General features: G+C 41.2%; 1 protein-coding gene and 1 pseudogene across 3 annotated transcripts; one reads left to right on the top strand and one right to left on the bottom strand.

The window, feature by feature from the left end:
• Positions 1-3,624: 3,624 nt before the first annotated feature.
• Positions 3,625-8,945, top strand: si:dkey-183i3.6 (LAT2 domain-containing protein). Of its 3 annotated transcripts, none has more exons than XM_024431947.2 (12): positions 3,625-3,720; positions 4,945-5,049; positions 5,293-5,335; positions 5,603-5,646; positions 5,912-5,957; positions 6,441-6,457; positions 6,847-6,888; positions 7,057-7,087; positions 7,204-7,268; positions 7,713-7,769; positions 7,932-8,000; positions 8,138-8,945. In XM_024431947.2, exons 2-12 carry the CDS (start codon positions 4,947-4,949, stop codon positions 8,167-8,169), a joined length of 549 nt encoding a protein of 182 aa, XP_024287715.1. In that variant the 5' UTR covers positions 3,625-3,720; positions 4,945-4,946; the 3' UTR covers positions 8,170-8,945. The 3 variants fall into 3 exon arrangements, with proteins under 3 accessions (XP_024287715.1, XP_024287714.1, XP_042182845.1); XM_024431946.2 differs by lacking the exon at positions 3,625-3,720 and adding an exon at positions 4,579-4,679; XM_042326911.1 differs by lacking the exon at positions 3,625-3,720 and adding an exon at positions 4,707-4,841.
• LOC112259134 lies at positions 8,894-21,763 on the bottom strand (annotated as a pseudogene).
• Between the last annotated feature and the right edge of the window lie 21 nt (positions 21,764-21,784).

Genomic DNA, 21,784 nt, shown 5'->3' with positions numbered 1-21,784 from the left:
TTGTCTTCCATTTTTGAAGACTTTTCTTTTCACTTTTAGAGCGCCAACTAGAGTATCCGATGGATATTTTGGATCAATGGTTCCTAAAATTTGTATAGTTCCGTACCCCTTCACACATTCAACCTCCAGCTGCGTACGCCCTCTAGCACCATGGTCAGCGCACTCTCAAATTATGTTTTTGCCATCATTGTAAGCCTGCCACACACAACACCATACGATTTTTTTTTTCACAACCCGGCTCGTGGGAAGTGACAAAGAGCTCTTATAGGACCAGGGCACAAATAATAATATTATAATAATCAATACTTTTGCTCTTTATTTAGCCATCTTACATATAAAACTTATTTGTTCATTGAAAATTATGAATAACTCACCACAGGTTAATGAGAAGAGTGTGCTTGAAAGGACGCACATAACAATGTGGGGTTGTATTGGAGAGAGTCACACTCTTGAATCATTTTCCACACACAGTCTGTGCCTGTATTTAGTTTTCATGCTAGTGAGGGCCGAGAATCCACTCTCACATACACTACCGTTCAAAAGTTTGGGGTCACTTAGAAATGTCCTTGTTTTTGAAAGAAAAGCCAACAAAAATTGTCCATTAAAAATAACATCAAATTGATCAGAAATACAGTATAGACATTGTTAATGTTGTTTATGACTATTGTAGATGGAAACGGCAGATTTTTAATGGTATATCGACATAGGCGTACAGAGGCCCATTATCAGCAACCATCACTCGTGTTCCAATGGCACGTTGTGTTAGCTAATCCAAGTTTATCATTTTAAAAGGCTAATTGATCATAAGAAAACCCTTTTGCTATTATGTTAGCGCAGCTGAAAACTGTTGTTCTGCTTAAAGAAAACAGAAAACTGGCCTTCTTTAGACTAGTTGAGTATCTGGAACATCAGCATTTGTGGGTTCGATTACAGGCTCAAAATGGCCAAAAACAAAGACCTTTTTTCTGAAACTCGTCAGTCTATTCTATTGTTCTATTCTTGGCTATTCCATGCGAGAAATTGCCTAGAAACTGATGTTCTCGTACAGCACTGTGTACAACTCCCTTCACAGAATGGTGCAAACTGGCTCTAACCAGAATAGAAAGAGGAGTGGGAGGCCCAAGTGCACAACTGAGCAAGGGGACAAGTACATTAGTGTCTAGTTTGAGAAACAGATGCCTCCACAAGTCCTCAACTGGAAGCTTCATTAAATAGTACCCACAAAACGCCAGTCTCAATGTCAAGAGCGAAGAAGCAACTCCGGGATGCTGGCCTTATAGGCATAGTTGCAAAGAAAAAGCCATATCTCAGACAGGCCAATAAAAATAAAAGGTTAAGATGGGCAAAATAACACAGACACTGGACAGAGGAACTCTGCCTAGAAGGCCAGCATCCCAGAGTCGCCTCTTCACTGTTAATGTTGAGACTGGTGTTTTGCGAGTAATGGTTTACTCAAGTAGTATTTTACTGGGTGACTTTCACTTTTACTTGAGTCATTTTGTATTAAGGTACACTATATATACAAAGGTATGTGGACACCCCTTCAAATTAGTGGATTTGGCTATCTCAGCCACATCCGTTACTGACAGGTGTATACAATTTGAGCACACAGCCATGCAATATCCATAGACAAATATTGGAAGAAGAATGGCCTTACTGAAGAGCTCAGTGACTTTCAACGTGGCACTGTCATAGGATGCCACCTTTCCAACAAGTCAGTTCATCAAATATCTTCCCTGTTAGAGCTGCCCCGGTCAACTGTAAGTGCTGCTATTGTGAAGTGGTAAAGTCTAGGAGCAACAAAGGCTCAGCTGCAAAGTGCTAGGCCACACAAGCTCAGATAACGACAGACAAGTGCTGAAGCACAAAGCGCATAGAAATCATCTGTCCTCAGTTGCAACATTTACTACCAAGTTCCAAACTGCTTCTGGAAGCAACGTCAGCGTTGGGAGCTTCATGAAATTAGTTTCCATGGCCAAGCAGCCGCTCACAAGCCTAAGATCACCATGTGCAATGCCAAATGTCGGCTGGAGTGGTGTAAAGCTCGCCACCATTGGACTCTGGAGTAGTGGTTCTGCTAGTCACATTCTGTTAAAGATCCCCATAGCACACACATCCCTGGGTTGCTCGTCTTTTCAGTTCGCCGCAGCTCGCAACTGGAATGCCCTACAACAAACACTCAAACTGGACAGTTTTATCTCAATCTCTTTATTCAAAGACTCAATCATCATCATCGACACTTACTGACAGTTGTGGCTGCTTTGCGTGATGTATTGTTGTCTCTACCTTCTTGCCATTTGTGCTGTTGTCTGTGCCCAATAATGTTTGTACCCAGTTTTGTAATGCTACCATGTTGTGTTGCTGCCATGTTGTGTTGCTGCCATGTGTTGTCATGTTGTATTGCTACCATGCTATGTTGTCTTAGGTCTCTATTTAGTGTTGTGTTGTCTCTCTTTTCGTGATGTGTGTTTTGTCCTATATTTTTATTTGATTTATTTATATTTTTAATCCAAGCCCCCAACCCTGCAGGAGGCCTTTTGCCTTTGGTAGGCCGTCATTGTAAATACTAATTTGTTCTTAACTGACTCGTCTAGTTAAATAAAGGTTACATTTTTAAAAAATAAAGTGGGGAGCACAAAAGCGAGGTCCATACAGAAATTGTGGAAACACTGTACTCTTGGCAACCATGTCAGTGTGCATGCACCCAGCCCACCACAGGAGTCGCTAGAGTGTGATGGGACAAGGACATCCCTGCTGGTCAAACCCTCCCCTTATCTGGACGACGCTGGGCCAATTGTGCGCCGCTCCCATGGGTCTCCTGGTTGCAGCCGGCTGCGACAGAGCCTGGACTCGAATCAGGATCTCTAGTGGCCCAGGTAGCACTGCAATGCAGTGCCTTAGACCACTGCACCACTCGGGAGGCCTCGACTTTTAGTCTTACCCTGTGATGTCACAGAGAAGCCGTTTTAGGAATTTTCTTCTTATCTTTTTAAAACACAGATCACAGAAATGGGCTGTTTTCACATATGTAAACACTGGTTTGGTACTGGAGACAATAATGAGGTTATGGGGTTAAAAAGGTTAAAAAGTGGCAGAATTGCCTTTTAATTAAGAAAGAGCCAGGGCAGAATTTCCCGAACTTATTGGAGTAGGTATAGCCTATGCCAGCTGGCTTACACCTGTGTAATAATAACCTAATCACATTATAACGGCATCCATTTGGAAACATTTCTCTTTATAAAATGATGTTTTCTCCAAAGACTTCTTCATACGCTACAGCAACAGGGGTTTCTCATGCTGTATGGCATTGTATAGTGTTTTTCGTCCCTGGTCCCGGAAGGCCACACAAGAGCACCTGCAATGTGAGGACCCCATAGGATCCGTATTGAAGAACACTGAAATATGTTTACAATTACAACAAAGCAAATTACAAAGTCCATTTAAAAACCATGTTCTATGTGCATGGGAACTGTCCCTAAAGCAGCCACTGAAAGGTGTCATTTCATGCACCCTTGTTAAACCACAGTGATGTAGGGAACCTTTTAGAGGTGGTCCACTAGACTCTCCGTCCGGCCCGCGGATCGAGGCGGATGTGGTAAGGAGTTCAGTTAGAAACAGGAAGCTCTTTCTGCTCTCCCCCTTCACAGCTCTGTTACAGTAACCTGTCTGTAAGTGGAGCTGTCAGTGAGATGGTGGTGGCCTGAAGAGGCTTTACTAAAGGTGAGAACAACACAATACATGTATTTCTATTGTCTCATGTTCAAGAGTGTAGGAGCAGCTTGGTTGGGGATAGATAGACTATTTGAAGAGGTTCAATTTCAGAGACGCATCATGTTGTGTTATTGTCATCCCCATACCAAGGTGAAGACATAATTGGAATTATATTGGCTTTCAATAATGTACCACTTCAGGAGTCTGCTTTGAAATGTCAAAAAGATCAACCAGCAAACATGGAGTCCCCTTGTTCAGTCCGACAGTTTATTTGGTATGATGAAGTTCAGCTGAGTGTGTAAAAAATGATGCTAAGGTTTGAGTTTGATATTCTGTTTTTTTACAATTAAAACAATGTAACTAATGCTGTTGAACTGTATACTCATACATATTTCAAATCTCTTCTATTTGGTATATCAATTATAGACCATTCATTAATACTTTATTAGTCTTTATTAGTATTAGTGATGTAGATCATAGTCACTATTTTGTTCAAGGTAAATAAACATACAAAATGTATTCCTAAGTGTATTGTTAAGTTTGATCAATACCACATGTTATACCTCTACCCTATCTCTATGCATTTGGCTTTTATCTACCTTTAATCACAAAATCGGTTATCATTTTCCCTAACCAAACTTTGTTTTATTAAAGCGAAAGTGTTCTTATCTTCTGATGCAGATACTGTATCCCTGAACCAACAGGGGTATTCAATACAATACCAACATCATTTTTCTTTGGACGTTTCAAGTTAATAGCATAAGAACATGTCACTCCTCACTGAGTGGGATCAAGGCATTACACAATGGTGTTGGCTATAGCGCTGTGATGACCACACACATCCTGTGGGTAGCTGAGGGCTCAGGTTGTTTACAGGAACACATGACCAATTTCTACCAAGTGAGGGGTTTATTTCCAACAGTTTAGTCTTTCTTTCCACTTAGTTTTGGTGCCTATAGAGATGATATGTAAGTAATCATTACACCCTTGGTCAGTATCTGATGAACTTGGTCTTTTCATGACAACATTGGGTGAGCAGGAGATTTGTACTGTTACAGCTGAATACGGAACAAGTTTGGCCAATACCTGTCAAAGAGAGAAGTTATTTTTAGTAAAAGTGAAAAACAGCAGTAAGCAACTATTCTTGGTGAATTAATTATACAGAAGAAAACTATGGAGGATAAAATTAGATCATTCCAAAGGCAAATGCATTGTTGTTTAATTTTCCCATAGGCATGATAGCCATCTTCAGCCTACAAGGAGCTGTCTTGGCCATTGTGTCTGCGGCATCTCTCAGTGTCTTCTCTGCTTTCTGTCTGTGGTGCAGGAGGAAAACCAGTGAGTGGCACTGCATTACAAATTATGACATTTATTACGTATTTACTAGGCTACATGTCCCACTAATCAACCTGTAAATCTATTCCAATATCATGAAATCTTAAAGTAAAAATATATTTGTCACGTAGCACTAAAGCTAAATTAAAATACTTCGTTTTTTACTTTGACTTGTGAAATAATTTTCCAAATCAATCCGTAGTGTGTGCCATTCAATTAAAGTGTTCCTCTTTTCCTTGTCTGTAGAAATAATACATGAAGAGAATCAAATTTATGACCCTCAAATATTGTAAGTATAACATTAACATAGATATTAAATAACTGATGCACTGTAAGACCAAGCAAGATCTAATCGATATAGTGAAGATTATTATAGATAAATAGCATAATACCCTATGTAATTCCTAATGTACAACTGAAATGTTCTATAGTTCATAAAATAGCCGTTTCTATCTTAACATAATTTTTTTACACTCATGTTGTAAAACAATTTAACCTCACTATTGGCTCCTATATGACAACATAATGTTTCATCACGTAACTCTGCCCAACTCAGCCAACGCGAAGGAAGCAGATTTGCAGTAATGCGATCTAAAACAGGTAAAATGACATTGTGATTCATTATACCGTTTGGGGCAGATTCCCGGACAGAACAAGCCTTATTCTACTTAAATTAATACAGAATAAAAAAATATCTAAAAGGATTTCACAAGTGGCTTCATTATTGTGAATTCCCTTCTCATAGTGAATGACTGAATGCATCTATTTAATATGGTGATGGTTGTTATGGCTATCGTGTGCTGATCAACAGTAAATTATATGTTCTCACTCCTGAATCCTGCTTGAATCTCTTGTTTTTTTTTAGTCACACGACCCAACCAGATTATAAGAGAGCTGCCTCCAACACCAGCGTAAGTAAACTACTCATACATTTAGGTATTATGCCCGTCATGCTCTTGTCTTGTTCCAACATGACAGCTGAAATTACATTTTTTTAAGTTCCTTAAAACGGGATGGGTAACAAAATATATACTTTTTAAAATATTTTACACACACGAACAAGAGTTTCTACAGTTGGAGAAAATCTAAAAGAACATTGGAGTTTAGTTTTTAGCTTCCAGCTCACACCTGTTGGTTGTCATGTGTGATGTAATGACCACAGACCCACTGGGCACACACTGGTTGAATCGACGTTGTTTCCACTAATTACAACAAAATTACGTTGAACCAACGTGGAATAGACGTTGAATTGACGCCTATGCACATATTGGCTATGGTCTGTATTTACCTTAGGTGGCCCCTCAGCACTTTATCTTTGTCTCTAGATATGCTAATAACAGACAGCAGATATGCAACACTCACAATAACATTTTTAAATGTAATTTATTTTACAGGGAACAAACACCACAAGGTAGGTTTTATTTAATTATTGATGGTGGTGGAAAACGCTGTCTCAGGCGCCACTCCAGAATCTCCCATAAGTGTTTGATTGGGTTGAGATCTGGTGACTGAGACGGCCATGGCATATGGTTTACATCGTTTTCATGCATTGCTCATCAAACCATTCAGTGACCACTCATGCCCTGTGGATGGGGGCATTGTCATCCTATGGGGGCATAGCCATGATAGCTAAAATAATGGCCTGCCCAGCATTTTTATCCACCCTAAGCATGATGGGATGTTAATTGCTTAATTAACTTTGGAAGCACCTGCTTTCAATATACTTTGTATCCCTCATTTACTCATGTTTCCATTATTTTGTTAGTTACCTGAAGGTGTTGTATGTGTGTATCTTTACAGTTGTGAATGAGGAGCAAGCAAAGTATCAAAATGTTGCAACAGGTAAATATTAACTGTTAGTAATTGTATTAGGTCTACATGAATGCCAAACGTTTCCATTTTGGAAACACAGACCTTTCAATGTGGAAACAGTATCACTAATTCACTACAGTTTTATCCTGCACCAAATCCCTCAGCACTAACTAAGACTTTTCAATTGTGTTATATTAGCTCAGATGAGAAAGGTTGAACCAACATATGTGTAAGTATCTATCAATGCTTGGTTGCCATTTAAAACGTAATATACTGTATAGTCTACTTACAATTAATCTGAATTTTAGTTTGTGAAAATAATACATTTGCTTATTGTTTTTACAGAGATCCAATCCCAGTGTTAGTGTACCAGAATGTTAATGAGAGTGCTAAAGCAGAATCAGAAACGGGTAAGTATGATTTATCAAGTGACGTGAATACAGTATTTCTATGGTTTTATCAGATGGAATAAAATAAAAGAAACTCAAAACGAACAGATAAACAACCCCTGTCCCTCTCACCCACTTACTGGGCCTTTTTATTAATCCAAAACATAAAGAAAAGATGGGAGGCCCCACCATTGATGCATTTTGTAGAGCCCGTTACTGTAGGGTGAAATCTTCTCAGATAATGTCATCTGCTGCTGTTGAAAGTAATGTCAAGCTTCAGCTCAAACCACAACCATCAAAAAGTACATGCGACACAGCACATGGCTGTCTACATACAGTAACACAATCTAACATCCTCTCAAGACAAGTGTGATCATTTATTCGTATGTGTTCGGATTGTCACTTGCCTTATTTGAATGTCAGAAATGTTAAGTATCATTTGATAAACATATTTCTACTTTCTAGATGGTGATCAATATGAGAATGTTTTTCCATCTATTGATACAATCAGCCAGGGCTCTGGTATGTACTTTAGAATGACTAAATGTAGGCCTATCCCTCCTTTGAAATTAGCCATATTTATGAAGATCATGTTGTTTCTTTTAGCAAAGTTCATTATCTATTTGGAGTAGATTTCTTATGTTTTATGTTGAACTAAGATAATTTCCCACCACCTCACAACAGATGGCTCAGATTACGAGAACTCTGAATTCCTGGAGCAAGTGAAGATGGGGTTAGAACCATTAGAGGATGGTAAGTCACCATAGTGCATTATAACGAAGACAACACTTCTGCTATGAACGTAGGATGAATGCACTAATTTTAAGTCGCTATGGATAAATTACTACAATGTAATGGACTAAGACTTGAGACTTCTAATTTCGTCACAGATGAACCAGATTACGTGAACGACACTGACTGATATGGAATCTACATGCTCTGAGTGGATATCTATGGGAATGGACTTTTCTCTCTTTGTTGAGCTGCTTGAATAAATATTAAGTTATAATGATACATATGTCAATGTGCTATACCAGAGCAATGCCATTTTCGGGTTAATGCCCAAAGTTGTATTACTTCATCAGGAATTACCTTGAGTCAAAATGTGAGGAACCATGTGCAGCAGGGATGGGCAACTGGCAGCCCATGGATCAATTTCCAAAACTCAGTCAGGGTCTCAGTTTATTGTTGAGAGAATAGTAGAATACACAAGGTGCACTTTTGAAATGTGCAGTTGTGCATCAGCGGTTATGTCAGCCACTCAATTAGCCCATGCCAGCAAAATTATTTTAGATTGGTAAATTAGACTAGCGGCCAGCTATCTAAACTTGTAATCATGTTCAAATTATGGGGCCACAATTGATCATCAGAGATCATATTAACTGCTGTTTGTCTCTACCCTATGGTACAATGTGTAGAATTACAGAAAATCCACTTAACTGCTGCTACTTTCCCCCCTGTTTGGACTGCATGTATGGATGTGGGTATGCAGACCCGCGAGCCACTGTGGCCCCCCATGAGGAGTTCTGATTTGTGGCCCCCACCCCCATCAATGTTGCCCATCCCTGATGTACAGTATTTTGGATTGTTTGAGTGTTACTGTGTAACTGTCACCATCTAGTGGTACAAAATGAATACGAGTCAGCTCCAAATGTAAAAGAAAAAAGATTGTCAATGTGTATTAATAAATAAATCCTTACTACAAAACCTTTAAATGTACAACTTCTTTATAGACCAATGTGTTCTGTCAAGTCATAAAAAACATTGACTTATTACAGAAGTGACTTTCAATAGTATTAACATGCTTGTATAAAATACAAAATCTATTTAACCCAGAAATGTTACAACATCAAACAACTCCCCAGGACTCTGAGTCAGTCATTTAAGGGTGTCACGCAGATTGGTGGAATAGGGTTGTGTTCATTAGGAACGAAAGGCAAGAAACTGCACTGAAACAGGGAAGGACAACCTGGACATGCTCAATATGTAACTCTTATGTTTTCTGTTGCAAAATGTTTTGTTTTCGTAATGAACACAACCCAGGAGAGAAAGAGACAGGTGGGGAGAGACAGTGCTGAGATGATGGGTGGGTGCGGTGTTAGCTGAGATCAGGGGCGGCCGTCTTGCTGCACAGTCGACCCAGGAGGCCTGCCATCTGCAGTAGGGAGTTCACGCCCTCCGCCACCTTCATGTGGGTGTATCCTATCTCCTGAGAAAAGGGACAATACCAAGTAAACAAGGAGAGCGATGCTGAGGCGAAGTTGATTAATACTATGGTGTGGCTTACTTTCCTTTGCCAAGTTTGGCACTTTTCTGCTATTTTGTTTCACCCAACCAAGATGAGGAAAACAACCAGAGATGTACATAATGTACAGTGAGCAACAAAAGTATTGGGACAGTGACACGTTTAGTTGGTTTTGGCTCTATACTCCATCACTTTGGATTTGAAATGATACGAGGTTAAAGTGGAGCCTGTCAGCTTTAATTGTAGGGCATTTTCATCCATATTGGGTGAACCGTTTAGAAATTACAGCACTTTTTGTCCATAGTCCCCTCCATTTTAGGGGACAAATTCACTAGTAGTAAAAAGTTATGCATTTGGTCCCATATTCCTAGCACGCAATGACTACATCAAACTAGTGACTCTCCAAATTTATTGGATGCATTTGCAGTTTGGTTTGGTTGTGATTGATTATTTCTATTGTAAATAAGAACAGAATGTTTCTAAACACTTCTACACTAATGTGGATGCTACCACGATTACGGATAATCCTAAATTGTGAATGCTGAGTGAGAAAGACGCACAAATTTCATACCCCCAAGACATGCTAACCTCTCACCATTACTAAAACAGGGGAGATTAGCATTTTTTTTGAGCTCACTGTACAACTGCAAATGTTTTACCATGTCTCTTACCTTGATGAATTCCAACTTGAGATACTCGGACATCTGGAAAGTCTTACACACTCTGAAGATGTTGCCGATTATGTCCTCAGGGGAGTAACCCAGGGCCCACAGCTGCTCAATAATCTAAGGGAGAGGAACACATGAATATTAATCAGCTATATGGTCCTACTATATATTATAAACTGAGCAGTTATTGATCACTTTAATTAAGAACCATACTTAACGGCTAGAGAAATAAGGGTTATTCATCGAGAAGAATATTATACACATTCTGTTTGGATTGTTATTGAAAAGTGGATCGCAATACCTTGTAAGCCTCATCAATGCTGGAATTGACAGTGTTCCAGCATGCTTTTCACCAACAATGGGTGTGGCTCATCGCACACCTGAACAAAAAACAACAATAAAACAACAGTAATGAAGCAGACAATAAAACATCCCTTTTTAAACACTTCCCAAAATGCAATTTGCAGGAAAACACCATTCTAAACAGTGCACCTGATGCAAGCGGTTCCATATGTGATAGAGATGAAAATCTCTGCTAGAAACTTAGAAAGAGGGGGACTCTAAAGATACAACAACTATGATGGGTTGTTAATATGACTACCGTACGATTGTACCTTTGGGCTCCTGGACCACGAAAGAAAGTTATGAAAAGACAACGTGACTGGATGGGCTCTGAGGAGGAAGGGGCAGAGCAACACGGAGGACCATCAGAACAGAGAAAAGACAACGTGACTGGATGGGCTCTGAGGAGGAAGGGGCAGAGCAACACGGAGGACCATCAGAACAGAGAAAAGACAATGTGACTGGATGGGCTCTGAGGAGGAAGGGGCAGAGCAACACGGAGGACCATCAGAACAGAGAAAAGACAACGTGACTGGATGGGCTCTGAGGAGGAAGGGGCAGAGCAACACGGAGGACCATCAGAACAGAGAAAAGACAACGTGACTGGATGGGCTCTGAGGAGGAAGGGGCAGAGCAACACTGAGGACCATCAGAACAGAGAAAAGACAACGTGACTGGATGGGCTCTGAGGAGGAAGGGGCAGAGCAACACGGAGGACCATCAGAACAGAGAAAAGACAACGTGACTGGATGGGCTCTGAGGAGGAAGGGGCAGAGCAACACGGAACCATTCGGACAGAGAAAAGACAACGTGACTGGATGGGCTCTGAGGAGGAAGGGGCAGAGCAACACGGAGGACCATCAGAACAGAGAAAAGACAACGTGACTGGATGGGCTCTGAGGAGGAAGGGGCAGAGCAACACGGAGGACCATTCGGACAGAGAAAAGACAACGTGACTGGATGGGCTCTGAGGAGGAAGGGGTAGAGCAACACGGAGGACCATCAGAACAGAGAAAAGACAACGTGACTGGATGGGCTCTGAGGAGGAAGGGGCAGAGCAACACGGAGGACCATCAGAACAGAGAAAAGACAACGTGACCTTACACTTGGGTCCCTATTCAATACAATGGCATCATTGTATCGTACGGTTAGGACCCTCACCGATGACCTTGTCAGAGGCGGTGCACGCCAGAGCGAAGCGTGTGGTTTTAGAGTAGATCTCCATGGTCCTCCTCAAGGTCTGCTGGGCTCCGTCTGTCATGCTGGAGATACAAGAACAGCCTTTACAGACACAGCCATTATAGTTACACTAGATCAGCTTAGCTGTCGTGACACTCAGGGGGTCTTACCTGTCAGCCTCATCCAGGATGATGATCTTGTGTCTCCCTTTATGGAGGGTGACTTTCTGCTGGGCAAACATCTTGATCTTGTTTCGAACTACATCGATGCCTCTGAGGAAGATGCATGACAATGTGGTGGTTTAGGCTTCACTTTCTAAAGCAAGATGATTTTAACCCGAAATGCAGCTCCTGGACTCACTGGTTGTGCAGTTAAAGGAAAGACTCACCCATTTTTGATTTGTTATCGTATTTGTGCATCTCTATGTAAGAATGCTGTTCATCGACTATAGCTCAGCCTTCAACACCATAGTGCCCTCCAAGCTCATAACTAAACTGAAACCCGCCCTGTGCAACTGGGTCCTGGAATTCCTAACGGACGGGCTGGGCCCAAGTGGTGAAGGTAGGCAACAACACTTCCACCAAGCTGATCCTCAACACGGGGGCGCGTGCTCAGCCCTCTCCTATACTCCCTGACCACCCATGACTGCGTGGCTACACGCACGTCTCCAACTCAATCATCAAGTTTGCTGACAACACAACAGTGGTAGGCCTGCCTGATTACCAACGACCAGACAGCCTACAGGGAGGTGAGGGCCTTGGTGGAGTGGTGCCAGTAAAATAACCTCTCCCTCAACGACAACAAAAGGGACGGAGCTGAATGTGGACTGCAGGAGAAAGGAGAGGGCGTTCCCCCATCCACATCGACGGGGCCTCAGTGGAGAGGGTCAAAAGCTTAAAGTTCATCAGTGTGCACATCACTAATGACCTATAATGGTCTCTTCACACATAGTGTGGTGACGGCACAACAGCACCTATTCGGCTTGGCACCTAAGACCCTCGGGAACCTCTAGCGGGGCACTATTGAGAGCATCCTGTCGGGATGCATCACCGCCTGGTACGGCAAATGCACCATCCGCAACTGCAGGGCTCTCCAGAGGGGGGTGCGGTCAGCCCAAGGCATCATCAGGGGCACACTGCCTGCCCTCCAGGACATCTACAGCACCCGGTGTCACAGGCCAAGAAGATCATCAAGGACCTCAGCCACCCAAGTCAAAGCCTGTTCACCCCACTAGAAAGTAGAGCGACTACAGGTGACCGAGAGGTTGATAAACAGCTTCTAACTCCAGGCCATCAGATTGTTAAACAGTCACCACTAGCCAGCAGGTTAGAGACTGCAGCCCTATGTACATAATCATTGAACACTGGTCACATTAATAATGTTTACATACTGTTCTACCCACTTTATTTGTATACTATTCTAGTCATGGCTCATCCTATATAACTATTGCTATGCACACACCTTTTCTATTCACATACTGTCCATACACACCATTCACATACATATACACCGAGTGCATAAAATATTAGGAACACGTTCCTAATATTGAGTTACACCCCCCTTTGCCCTCAGAACAGCCTCAATGTGTCATGGCATGGACACTACAAGGTGTCAAAAGCGTTCCGCAGGGATGCTGGCCCATGTTAAACCCAATGCTTCCCACAGCTGGATGTCCTTTGGGTGGTGGACCATTCTTGATACACAGGGTTAACTGTTGAGTGTGAAAAACCCAGCAGTGTTGCAGTTCTTGACACACTCAAACCAGTGCGCCTGGCACCTACTACCGTACCCCATTCAAAGACACAGAAATATTTTGACTTGCTCATTCACCCTCTGAATGGCACACACACAATTCATGTCTCAATTGTCTTAAGGCTTAAAAATAATTATTTAACCTGTCTCCTCCCCTTCATCAACACTGATTGAAGTGGATTTATCAAGTGACATCAATAAGGGATCATAGCTTTCACAAGGTAAGTCTGTCATGGAAAGAGCAGGTGTTCCTTACGTTTTGTACACTCAGGATCGGAATCTAATTTCCTGCAATTCTATCCATTTTGCTATGGGGTTTTGTACTGTGTATTTATATATGGTATTCTCGACATAGCTCCTAATATTTCTACTACTGTACATTGCGTTTATGCACACTGCATATTTATTGATATAGAGCAGATGTCAAGAATCCAGTATATCTACTGCTGTACATAATATTTCTACTATATCTTGTGTAAATTCATTTGGTGTAAATACGTATAGATTGCATTTGGATTACTGTTACAGTGCTATTTGTGTTGTTAATTGGATTCGTTTCCGACTGGGTATTTGATTTTGCTGGGTATTTGCTGGGTATTTGATTTTTGATTAATACGATTTATTTAAAGCCCATATGGGCTTACAAGACACTACTAGAACCAGTATTAGTACTACACTGTTGGAACTAGAAACAAGCATTTCACTGCATCTGAGAAACATCTGCAAATCTGTGTATGCAACCAATAAACTTTGATTTGACCTCTGAGCGATGTTCTATAGATTCCCGGGGTCATTTTATGGATTCACGTGCATCTAAGCTATTCAAGCAGCCAGAAATACAGCTAGTATAATGATGAAAAAATGCAGCATACCGGCAGTATTTATGCCTGCTTGAACAGAGAATAGCTCAGATACACGTGAAAACATGAAATGACCCCGGGAATCTATAGAACGCCGCTCAGAGGTGCACAAATACGATATAACATTCAAAATGGGTGAATCTTTCCTTTAAGTATGCCAGTGCGACATTTTTCATGACAGACATCACTTGCTCTCACCTATCATTGGAAGCATTCAGTTCCAGGACAGAATCTTTCATGGCTGGGCCTAGAAGAGCTCGCGCCAAACACAGAATACTAGTGGTCTTTCCTGTACCGGGGGGACCCTATAATAATGATACTTATGTTTAAAAAAAAAAAGGTCCCACATGAAAGACGGCATAACATTACTCTGCTGCACCAACATGTCAGTATGTAATATCAAATCGTTATGATGAAAGAATGAATCGGGTCAGTCACTCACTGCAATAATGATGTTGGGTACATTTCCCTCTCTGGCAAACACCTATAAGAGAGAAGGGAACAAAAAAATATAGTTAGCTATTATTTATCAAAAAATATTATTGAAACTTAAAATATTGAGGATACTTTACCTCCAATCTGCTAACAGTCTCCTCGTTGCCTACTATTTCATTCAACTTCAATGGTCTGTATTTTTCAACCCTGTGAGATATTCAGAACAAGCATAACTATCAGCAACTAGCTTGGATGGCAACTAAGCGAGTCTGTTGGGACTCACTTCATTGCCACCAAAGCTAATCAACAAGCAATTCATAGTGATTTACCCAATTACTTGGACTAGTAGCACTAGCTGTTGCTCCAATGAGATGCTTAGAACGTAACATTACATAGCTAACGCTAGCTAACTGGTTACTTTTTGAGAGGTAGGCATAATGGCTGTTTTCATAGCTAATATTAATTTTAGTGCTATTAGCTAGCTAGCTACAATGCTAGGATCTTACGTGGTGGAACTAAGACTTGAAACGTGAAGCTAATCGATCCCTGTGGAGGGAGGAGCTGATTTTTTGTATATTACATTTTTTTAATGACTATAACATTTGTTGGCACCTTCAATTCTTGTACTTTCTCATATTTCAACACGGCTGCTCAGGCAAATTTGCGGAACTACTAAACTTGGAACACATCAGAACTCCCCTACATACCCCTTGTGATGAAGGCAGCCAATGGCCTGCTTCTATCGACAACGCTAGCTCGCTCCCAGACTGAAATAAGATTTTTTTTTTTAAAATTCAGCTGCACTTGAAATATGCAGCATGCAATACGAATTGTCTTGATCATATGAAGAGGTAACTCTGTTGACGATTTAGCCAATTTAAGGAAAGCTAGTCAATGTTACAGACGAGCCAGCTACTGTAAATGTCAATTTGTGTTTCATTAGCTAACGCTCTATCAGTGAATTTAAATGTTTAAATCGAGTTTTGGCATGATTATATGTCTCGTTTCAAGTAAACAGCTGCAGGCTTAAAGAAACATTCAATCATATACTTTGCATAGAAACACAAAAGCATGTAGATAGATGTGCGTGTCATGCATACTAGAATGGAGGTTTTAAAACGACAGCTGCATCTGCTTATTAGTCAATACATATGGCATAGCCTACAAATATAGCATATATTGTAATACAATATGCACAACAAAAAAACACCTGAACCAGTTTGATTTCTAAACCAGATGAATTCTCAAATAGCAGCTGCCCAATACCATGGTGAGCATGCATAATGTTGGATGCATTGGAATATAAGGTATGGAGAGTGATAAAGAGGCTGTAGGATTATATACTGTAAAAGCAGTTGTGAAATAAATGTTTGAGTTTCAAATACTAAATGTTCAGTGAAATGTGAGTATATTTAGGTGGTTTAGATCAGGGTCACACAAACGTTGTCCTACTCCCCCGTGCTTGTTTTTGTTTTTTTTTGCCCTGGCATTACATAGCTGATTCAAATAATCAAAGCTTGATGGTGAGTTGGTTATTTGAGTCAATCTAGCTGACTGATGTAGAGACATTTACATTTGAGTAATTTAGCAGATGCTCTTATCCAGAACGACTTACAGGTGGCACTAAGGCACAGACCGTCTTCACCTAGTTGGCTCAGGGATTCGAAACAGGCAAATGCATGTGGTCTAAATGGTGACAGCAGGGCTAGTTCAAACTGCAGTAGGATGGTTCTCTTGACAGGTGAATTAATCAGCCCATGGTTGATCTCTGGGAGTAGGACACAGGAGAGCTGAATAGATCATCATGTAAGACAATAATTAATGAAAGAAATCATCACAGCAAAGGAATGTAGTTTGTGAGCTTGAAAATGAACATCCTGACAGTCTGAGTCAGAGTGCTCTGCAATCAACCTACTATTGACAAGGATAGTGTGGCATTTCTTATTTGTCAGAATGAAATGAGTGGGTCCTGCCTTGGTGACTGTAGTAGATTTACAATACTTGTCCTATAGGTTTTTGTAGTCTTCAATTATTACTTGGAATAAACCGAAAGCTAAAACACTCCTTGTCCCAGAATGACATGCTAGCCAGTGATAAATCTATCTGCTCCCGCTAGCTAGCAACACATCTGCTTGTTGTAACTAGCAAGCTAGCTACATTACTAAAAGGTTGCTGTGTTCTAATTTGGGAGTCATTTTACAGCTTGCATTGATGGTGTCACATTTACAGTGCCTTGCGAAAGTATTCGGCCCCCTTGAACTTTGCGACCTTTTGCCACATTTCAGGCTTCAAACATAAAGATATAAAACTGTATTTTTTTGTGAAGAATCAACAACAAGTGGGACACAATCATGAAGTGGAACGACATTTATTGGATATTTCAAACTTTTTTAACAAATCAAAAACTGAAAAATTGGGCGTGCAAAATTATTCAGCCCCTTTACTTTCAGTGCAGCAAACTCTCTCCAGAAGTTCAGTGAGGATCTCTGAATGATCCAATGTTGACCTAAATGACTAATGATGATAAATACAATCCACCTGTGTGTAATCAAGTCTCCGTATAAATGCACCTGCACTGTGATAGTGTCAGAGGTTGTTAAAAGCGCAGAGAGCATCATGAAGAACAAGGAACACACCAGGCAGGTCCGAGATACTGTTGTGAAGAAGTTTAAAGCCGGATTTGGATACAAAAAGATTTCCCAAGCTTTAAACATCCCAAGGAGCACTGTGCAAGCGATAATATTGAAATGGAAGGAGTATCAGACCACTGCAAATCTACCAAGACCTGGCCGTCCCTCTAAACTTTCAGCTCATACAAGGAGAAGACTGATCAGAGATGCAGCCAAGAGGCCCATGATCACTCTGTATGAACTGCAGAGATCTACAGCCGAGGTGGGAGACTCTGTCCATAGGACAACAATCAGTCGTATATTGCACAAATCTGGCCTTTATGGAAGAGTGGCAAGAAGAAAGCCATTTCTTAAAGATATCCATAAAAAGTGTTGTTTAAAGTTTGCCACAAGCCACCTGGGAGACACACCAAACATGTGAAAGAAGGTGCTCTGGTCAGATGAAACCAAAATTGAACTTTTTGGCAACAATGCAAAACGTTATGTTTGGCGTAAAAGCAACACAGCTCATCACCCTGAACACACCATCCCCACTGTCAAACATGGTGGTGGCAGCATCATGGTTTGGCCCTGCTTTTCTTCAGCAGGGACAGGGAAGATGGTTAAAATTGATGGGAAGATGGATGGAGCCAAATACAGGACCATTCTGGAAGAAAACCTGATGGAGTCTGCAAAAGACCCGAGACTGGGACGGAGATTTGTCTTCCAACAAGACAATGATCCAAAACATAAAGCAAAATCTACAATGGAATGGTTCAAAAATAAACATATCCAGGTGTTAGAATGGCCAAGTCAAAGTCCAGACATGAATCCAATTGAGAATCTGTGGAAAGAACTGAAAACTGCTGTTCACAAATGCTCTCCATCCAACCTCACTGAGCTCGAGCTGTTTTGCAAGGAGGAATGGGAAAAAATTTCAGTCTCTCGATGTGCAAAACTGATAGAGACATACCCCAAGCGACTTACAGCTGTAATCGCAGCAAAAGGTGGTGCTACAAAGTATTAACTTAAGGGGGCTGAATAATTTTGCACGCCCAATTTTTCAGTTTTTGATTTGTTAAAAAAGTTTGAAATATCCAATAAATGTCATTCCACTTCATGATTGTGTCCCACTTGTTGTTGATTCTTCACAAAAAAATACAGTTTTATATCTTTATGTTTGAAGCCTGAAATGTGGCAAAAGGTCGCAAAGTTCAAGGGGGCCGAATACTTTCGCAAGGCACTGTATATATCTATATTGAACAAAAATATAAAACGCAACAATTTCAAAGATTTTACTGAGTTACAGTTCATATAAAAGCAAATCAGTCAATTGAAATAAATTAGGCCCTAATCTATGGATTTCATATGACTGAGAATACAGATATGGATCTGTTGGTCACAGATACCTTTAAAAAAAAAAAAGGAACATGGATCACAAAACCAGTTAGTATCTGGTGTGACCACCATTTGCCTCATGCAGCGCAACACATCTCCTTTGCATAGAGTTGATCAGCCTGTTGATTGTGGCCTGTGGAACGCTGTCCCACTCTTCCATGGCTGTGCGAAGTTGCTGGATATTGGCGGGAACTGGAATATGCTGTCGTACACGTCGATCCAGAGCATCCCAACCATGCTCAATGGGTGACGTGTCTGGTGAGTATGCAGGCCATGGAAGAACTGGGACATTGTTAGCTTCCAGGAATTGCATACAGATCCTTGCGACATGGGGCCGTGCATTAACATGAAACATGAGGTGATGGATGAATGGCACGATAATGGGCCTCAGGATCTCGTCACGGTATCTCTGTGCAATCAAATTGCTATCAATAAAATGAAATTGTGTTCGTTATCCGTAGCTTATGCCTGCCCATACCATAACCCCACCATGGGGCACTCTCTTCACAACGTTGACATCAGCAAACCGCTTGCCGACACGTCGTCGTACACGCTTGTCTGCCTTCTGCCCGGTACAGTTGAAACCTGGGATTCATCCGTGAAGAGCACACTTCTCCAGCGTGTCAGCGGCCATCGAAGGTGAGCATTTGCCCACTGAAGAAGGCGGTTAAGTCGCCTAACTGCAGTCAGGACGATGAGCTCCCCGAAGCGGTTTCTGACAGATTTTGCAGAAATTCTTCAGTTGAGCTAACCCAGTTTCATCAGCTGTCAGGGTGGCTGGTTTCAGACCCAAAAAAATATTTGACCTTTATTTAACTAGGCAAGTCAGTTAAGAACAAATTCTTATTTTCAATGACAGCCTAGGAACAGTGGGTTAACTGCCTTGTTACTGCCTCCTACCTTCTCAGCTCTGGGATTTGATCTTGCAACCTTTCGGTTACTAGTCCAACGCTTTAACCACTAGGCTACCTGCCACCACAATACCACAGGTGAAGAAGCCAGATGTGGAGGTCCTGGGTTGGCGTGGTTACACGTGGTCTGCGGTTGTGAGACCAGTTGTGGACATACTGACAAATTCTCTCAAACGACATTGGAGGTGGCTTATGGTAGAAAAATGAACATTCAATCCTCTGGCAACAGCTAGGGTGGACATTCCTACAGTCAGCATAGTCACTCATGCTGCCAAACATACCCTTGTAAAACTGACCATCCTACCAGTCCTCGACTTTGGCGATGTCATTTACAAAATAGCCTCCAATACCCTACTCAACAAATTGGATGCAGTCTATCACAGTGCAATCCGTTTTATCACCAAAGCCCCATATACTACCCACCATTGCGACCTGTACGCTCTCGTTGGCTGGCCCTCGCTTCATACTCGTCGCCAAACCCACTGGCTCCATGTCATCTACAAGACCCTGCTAGGTAAAGTCCCCCCTTATCTCAGCTCGCTGGTCACCATAGCATCTCCCACCTGTAGCACACGCTCCACCAGGTATATCTCTCTAGTCACCCCCAAAACCAATTCTTTCTTTGGCCACCTCTCCTTCCAGTTCTCTGCTGCCAATGACTGGAACGAACTACAAAAATCTCTGAAACTGGAAACACTTATCTCCCTCACTAGCATTAAGCACCAACTGTCAGAGCAGCTCATAGATTACTGCACCTGTACATAGCCCACCTATAATTTAGCCCAAACAACTACCTCTTTCCCAACTGTATTTAATTTTTATTTATTTATTTATTTTGCTCCTTTGCACCCCATTATTTTTATTTCTACTTTGCACATTCTTCCATTGCAAAACTACCATTCCAGTGTTTTACTTGCTATATTGTATTTACTTTGCCACCATGGCCTTTTTTGCCTTTACCTCCCTTCTCACCTCATTTGCTCACATTGTATATAGACTTGTTTATACTGTATTATTGACTGTATGTTTGTTTTACTCCATGTGTAACTCTGTGTCGTTGTATCTGTCGAACTGCTTTGCTTTATCTTGGCCAGGTCGCAATTGTAAATGAGAACTTGTTCTCAACTTGCCTACCTGGTTAAATAAAGGTAAAAATAAAAATTGCACGCTCCTTCAAACTTGAGACACCTGTGGCATTGTGCTGTGTGACAACTGCACATTTTAGAGTGGCTTTTATTGTCCCCAACACAAGGTGCACCTGTGTAATGATCATGCCGTTTAATCAGCTTCTTGATATGCCACACCAGTCAGGTGGGTGGATTATTTTGGCAAAGGAGAAATAATAACAGGGATGTAAACACATTTGTGCACAACATTTTAGAGAAATAAGCTTTTTGTACATATGGAACATTTCTGGGATCTTTTATTTCAGCTCATGAAACATGGGACCAACAATTTACATGCTACGTTTATGTTTGTGTTCAGTGTGAATAGTTAAGATTACAAATAAATAAAAATGACTTATCTGATAGCAGTTTCTCGAGATGCCACCAGCTGTCTACTACCTTCGATTTGGATAACGTAATTGGCAGACGTGATCAGCAGATAATACCGTGGATATTACACGAGTTTTGATTGGTTTACAGTTTGGTATTCGGTGGCGTTTGTCTGTCCAACTAGCGAACATAAATGTAAGTATTTTGAAAAAAAATGCAAGAATTTACATTGCCAACAAACAGATGTGTTCAGAAGAAATAAATATACACAATATGTTAAAAAAAAAACAGCTCTTCCCTCGACACAGCTCGATCATCTCGAAAACGAAAGAAGCTAGCTTGATACGGCTCACCACCTATCTACTCAAATGATCCATTACCAATGCTAGCTAGCCATGATGAGCCATTGAAGTCCTCTAATAAATACAAAAATACTGCAACTAACTAGCTTGTAAACGTTACCATGGCAGCTCATATCCAATGCTAGACACTTTCGCAGTGGCCTCATATTTCTTCCGTTGAACTTCTGTTTGAATTTGCTCAGAATCTGCTTCATTCATCATCACGTCCATGTTTTCGGCTGCAGTTCTTCCCGCCACGGCAGGAACCAAACAACTGTCGCTAAACTGACGTCATTTCCTT

This window comes from Oncorhynchus tshawytscha, linkage group LG09, assembly GCF_018296145.1.
Source record: "Oncorhynchus tshawytscha isolate Ot180627B linkage group LG09, Otsh_v2.0, whole genome shotgun sequence".
Lineage (NCBI taxonomy): Eukaryota > Metazoa > Chordata > Actinopteri > Salmoniformes > Salmonidae > Oncorhynchus > Oncorhynchus tshawytscha.
This window is presented reverse-complemented; position numbering and strand designations above follow the sequence as displayed.

Excerpts from the sequence above, each read along its gene's own strand:
- si:dkey-183i3.6 (XM_042326911.1), top strand. The coding sequence starts at position 4,730 with ATGACAACATTGGGTGAGCAGGAGATTTGTACTGTTACAGCTGAATAC. Across the intron at positions 6,889-7,056 it reads GTATCAAAATGTTGCAACAG|CTCAGATGAGAAAGGTTGAA; the intron begins GTAAATATTAAC and ends GTGTTATATTAG. Across the intron at positions 8,001-8,137 it reads GTTAGAACCATTAGAGGATG|ATGAACCAGATTACGTGAAC; the intron begins GTAAGTCACCAT and ends ATTTCGTCACAG.